The sequence below is a fragment of the Vanessa cardui genome, chromosome 13 (genome assembly GCF_905220365.1).
Source record: "Vanessa cardui chromosome 13, ilVanCard2.1, whole genome shotgun sequence".
Classification (NCBI taxonomy): Eukaryota; Metazoa; Arthropoda; class Insecta; order Lepidoptera; family Nymphalidae; genus Vanessa; species Vanessa cardui.
Window position 1 is genome coordinate 13962360 of NC_061135.1, and position 5727 is coordinate 13968086.

General features: G+C 34.3%; 1 protein-coding gene across 1 annotated transcript; it reads right to left on the reverse strand.

Annotated features, from left to right (window-relative positions):
- Window positions 1-489: 489 nt before the first annotated feature.
- Window positions 490-5187, reverse strand: LOC124534778. The gene is made up of 6 exons (XM_047110789.1): window positions 4734-5187; window positions 4356-4665; window positions 2675-2771; window positions 1545-1655; window positions 616-789; window positions 490-543 (listed from the first exon to the last, which is right to left on the reverse strand). Exons 1-6 carry the CDS (start codon window positions 5185-5187, stop codon window positions 490-492), a joined length of 1200 nt encoding a protein of 399 aa, XP_046966745.1.
- Between the last annotated feature and the right edge of the window lie 540 nt (window positions 5188-5727).

A 5727-nucleotide genomic window follows, 5' to 3' on the forward strand; every position in this document is an offset into this window, starting at 1 on the left:
TTCACTCACCCGGAACACAACAATACTAAGTACTTTTTAGGCGGTAGAATATCTGATGAGTGGGTGGTACCTACCCAGAAAGACAGACCAAGAAATCTTATATAAAAATAACAAAATTCTTAACACAGTTTTCTTTGAAACATTTCTGAAACTTACTTATTTACGACTTTCGAAAAAGGCAACATTGTTGAAAGACTAATCCGAAAAACATATAACGTAAATGAAAGGTTCTTCTAAATAAGTAGAAGATAGATATATTTTCAAATAATACAATTTTATACGGCATGAAGCTTATCTCAAAATCCTAACACGAGTAAAAATAGGAGTAGTCTGTAAGAAAACATGTTTTTATTTTAATAAAGAAAATAGTCAGGGAAATCTATTACATAAAATCAGTTTATTAGTGTAAGTTTAAATAAAATCATTATCGGATGGAAAGTCCTTTAGCTGCGGCGTGCAATAAGGTTGTACATTTTTAATTTCAAAGATTTATTGATTTTGTGCATAAAACAAAGCAAATACGGAGTACGTTCCTCTGATGACCTGGAAAAAGTAAAATAACTTAAGCAAATATAAATCACTTTCACGAGATTAAAGTTTATAAGAAAATCTTACCAAGAGAAACGTCCCATATGTCAGCTCCAGCATTTTAAAAGCCTTCATGACCTGCGGTCGCTGAGCTTGGGCGGACGCTAGGAGCACGAGTATCCCGAGGTTGCGCTGCTGCGGGGACTGGGCGGGACACAAGTGCCAGCCGCAATAGAAGATGGAAGCTGACAGCAACGACGCCTGGTAACAATTTACAAGGACCGTGCAATTATGGTAAGTATGCGCTTGAGAAGTTCTACTTCTTCGGCGTTATTAAAATAGTTTTCGATTGCGTGCAAATAATTATTAATAATAAAATAATAATAATTGATCAATGACGATTGTTATTTCAATTCAAAAATTTAAACATTCACAATTCAAACCTATATTTATATTTTAAATGCGAAAGTAATTTTTTTCTGTAACGCACGCTCAAAAAGCACAACCGATATTATGTATGATAGACAAAATGTGATATGGAGATACTTTGATTCCGAGGCATTTTTTTTAATTCACCCTTCAAGGCTATAAAATAGGGGTCGACGTTTGTGTGCTACAGGTAAAGGTAAACCCGCGGTTTCGGTTAGGAATAAAATAAACATAAATAAGGGTTCGAAGTTTCTATTTCGAGTGACTTGACAGTTAATTGGCAGCTTAGCGAGAAAATTCATAATGGGTATTCGAGCAGTACTTTAAAAATAAAGTAATAGATATGGTAATATTTCAAAACATTGTAAAAAGTGAAAAAAATGCGGATAGAAGGTTTCTTCACAGTGGCTACTTTACACGAAATTAATCACAATGGAATTTATAAAATGATGTTTTGGTATGGAATTATGCCGTCTGTGGTAAGACTTATATGTCCTAGTCAAGTAACTTTGTCCAAATAAATATATTAAATCAATCACATTTTTACAGAAAACGTATGATATAAAAGTGTTATCGCACAGCTGTACCTGGTAAGTAATTTCTCCTGCATTACAAAGAAAAAGTCCCAATAAGAAAAATAGGGCGACGACGAAAAAAAATATCTTCATTCCTGCGACAAATGTTAGCTGATCTGAAAGCTGAAATAGAAATAATTGAATTCTTCAACTTTATGTGTCTCCTTACTCACTCTCTAGGAATATTTTCAGATAATACCTGCTTTTTTATTTTATTTTTTATTTGTCAAAACTGTTTCTAAAAAATTTCAAGTAATCTTTCTACGGTATTTGTCCATAGAAAGAACTACCTATATTTCCCAGCTTACTCTGAATTGATTCGTCATAATTTCTAGATGTTGTGACCAAGACATTACTAATATTAAAAATAAGAAAGTGTATCAATATATATTAATCAAAGAGGCTTGAACGGCGGTACAACAAAAACACTTGTAGCTATGGGGTTTGAATAATCCAAATCGGTCGGTGTTCTATTAATAGATCACAATATTTTTTATGATGAAGGTTGGCGGTTGAGCAAATGGGTCGCCTGCTGTTAAGCGGTCACCATTTATAAAACAAGAAAAATACGCGACAAGCTTATAACCTCCTTTTTGATCGTCGTTTAAAAATATAACAAGGCCACGGGCAAAAGGTAGTAGCATAAATCTATACTAATATTATAAATTAGTGAAAAAATTTTACTTGGTGGTAGGGCTTTGTGCAAGCCCGTCTGGGTAGGTACCACCCACTCATCAGTTATTCTACCGCCAAATAACAGTACTCAATATTGTTGTGTTCCAGTTTGAAGGGTGAGTGAGCCAGTGTAACTACAGGCACAAGGGACATAACATCTCAGTTCCCAAGGTCGGTGACATATTGACGATGTAAGGAATAGTTAATATTTCTTACAGCGTCATTGTCTATGGGTGATGGTGACCACTTAATATCAGGTGGCCCATATGCTCGTCCGCCAACCTCTGTCAGTTTGTCGGTCGCTCTTTTACGGCCAAACCAATGAAACGAATTTGGTGCTTTATGAAGCAAACTTTAACTCTAAGGAAGGACATAGGCTACTTTTGTTGCCTAACGTTTGACAACTAGCACTCTAAAACTCGAGAGAAGCCGCGGGCTACAACTAGTTATTATATAAAATATCTCACAGCTATCTGCAGAAGTAGTGAGACAGCAGATCCCGAACTTTGACACAGTTGCAGAGCCATAACTGTGCCAAATGCCTTGTCGATTTCTTTTGAGAGTCTGAAATGATTTCAACCAAAAGAAATAAAACTTTTTATTAATACGAAGTCGTTTTGAATCTATTGTTTATGTATTATATTTTCTGATTTCCTTTTTTACGTAATAAGTAGACAGCTGGTGAACTGTCCCACCTGATCGTAAGAGGTAATCATGTTAACATTTGCGCTATAAGAGATATTACCTTATTACCAATCCTAGCATCATACCAATACTCCACCAACTTTGGGAACTGAGTTGTGATGTGCCGTATTATATAGTTACACATCTTTCCAACAGGAATATTTTATATGATGGAAAACACCCCAGTGGGTGTTATCTGTTGTTATCTGTTCGGATATGCACAAAGCTCTACCTTCAAGAATATTCATCAAAATGTACTTGATTCTAATAGATTTTTACAACCACTTATGAATCGTCATTTTACAACTACATTAGGTGAAACGGACTCTAGTTGCCATTAAAATATACTTGTAATAAAAGATTTCTTATTGCTTAATTGAGACAAATACACATAAAACAAAACAAATATACATAAAACTATATCACTAACAGTATATACGAGAAGATGCTGCTCGTTTCGAAGAAGGTTTTAGAATATAAGTAGTATATAGGTAACCGTTTCAGTAGCTTTGAAATTAGAATTGTTATTTCATGTTATTTTGAAATGATATTAAATTACATAACAGTTGTCAAATTATGTCAAAAGTCACACAATTGGCATTATCAAGAGATTCTCAGTCTCAGTCCCCGATTAAGAATTAATCGAGAAACAGGGAAACCTCTAGGGATTGTCATGTAACATTGCAATTCACGTGTCGTTACTGAGTAACTTTATTAAGAAGATGGCATTGTTGCGTAATCTGATTAAATAGTCGAATTAGGATAATTAGGTCATTACATCGAGCGGTTAAGTGATGCAATATGTTAAATGACTAAGGTCACCGCGCGGTTTCTCACGTTCAACGATACTGTTTCGCGTCCATGGGTCGTAGTTGGTCGTATCGTGATGTATATATTCTATAAACAATGTTTGGTGGTAGGATTTTGATACGTCCACCTGAGTACCATCCGGTTAACAAGTGCTATTTTACAGACTCGTTACACAACACACACACACACACACAAGGTTCATGGCACATTGGCGATGTAAGAAAAGGTTTGAATTAATTGCGATACCAATGTGGTGAACACTAATTAGTAACACCATTTACCTTTCCACCTAATTTATAAACTATTACTTTTTCAATAAGTACTCTAGCTAACGCAACTATTTTTGTTGTCTTAAAGTCAGTCTACCCGTGACCACGAACACTGCAAAGTGCTCGAAACGTCGGGATGTTTAAAAATATTTATTATATAATTAATATACGCGATTCATCCGTTATAATTAGTTTTATTTAAATGCAACTATTTTTTTCAAATACTACGGCGACATCCTTTAGCGCGTTAAAACAAATAAACTATCTGTGTCTTTTTTTAATCGGATCATTAATTCCGGAGATTATCTTTTACAGACGAACAAATTTTACCTCTTAACAATATTGGTATAGGTTAAATTGACGTATAGAATATTATATGTATTACCTTAATAGTTCTTTATGCATCTTTATACCTTCTATAAGGCCTTTCATCAGTTTGTCCGCCGCAACTCTGGAGTTTTCCTTTTTAAGAGCTTGCTCAAAACCGTCGCTTAATTTTTCGAAATAATTCCTTAACGTTATGAATTTATACTTAAATATGATTAAAATAACAACCGTGAAGCCATCGACTGACATAATCATTGATAACATCATGACGAAAAGGACGATCGTCATAAACACTCGGACGAACGTCGCTAACGTCGAATTGTCTTCAAAGTGTGGATAATACGTCACAATCGTCACGAAGTGAGATCCTGTAAAATACGTTTTATTGAAATAACTGAGGAGAATATTATCTTTCTAAGTAGTTTGTTTCAGTCACCTTCAAAAACCTTCCTCAATCCTTCAAACACAAAGCACGCAGCCGAACCGTAAACGACGACGAAGTAAGCCGTTACGTTTATCTTTATAATTCTGTATTTTTCCTTCATTATAATCTCGTCCTCGTGTACTTCGCAAACCTTTATAAGATCACTGATCAACTTTTTCACCAATTCCTTATTCGATAATACAGAGAATATCTTAATCATTACAATTGTATGGCTCACTGCGAATGTAACCGAATCGCTTTTCTCGTCCTCGGGAAAATCTCCAATTAAAGCGGCCATTATCTCTAACAATGTCATAAATCCGTAAATGGAAAATAAAATATATTTCAACATTTTATAAGAAATACTGTTATCATCCCCTATTACGCCTTCCTCGTACCAAAAATTTCCCGTGCCGATAAGAAATATCTTCTTACACAGGCCTTTTAAAATACGATAATTCTTCATTTTGAGAATTCTGAAATTATTTACTTGATTATTTTCCTGTTAGTTTGTAACTAGCATTCGTGTTCTTGGTCAAACAGATAATAGCGTAATAGACCAAGTTTTACTTAACGGTAATATAATCGTGTCAATTTAACGAGGTGTGAAGCGTGTTCTGTTTTTATAAATAATTACGTTTTATATATTTTTTTAGGATTACTGACTCAAAATTTTTGATTCATCAAATCAAATGAGCTTAATGAGCATAATAAAATACGTATAATCAAGCATAATATTGAGGTCGTTGCAAAGGAAAACATTTCGTAAGGAAACTTGTCATAATATTTAGCAGTAACAGCCTGTAAATTTCCCACTGGTGGGTTAAGGCCTCCTCTCCCATTAAGGAGAATGTTTGGAACATATTCCACCACACCTAAGTCTATAAATCCTTCTTATGGCAAGGTATTCGTTTCTATAATAAAATTCCGCAGATATTTTTAACTTTGCAGTTTCGTAAATTCAAATCGTTTGTAAAAAATACATTGGTAGAAAAAGCATATTATT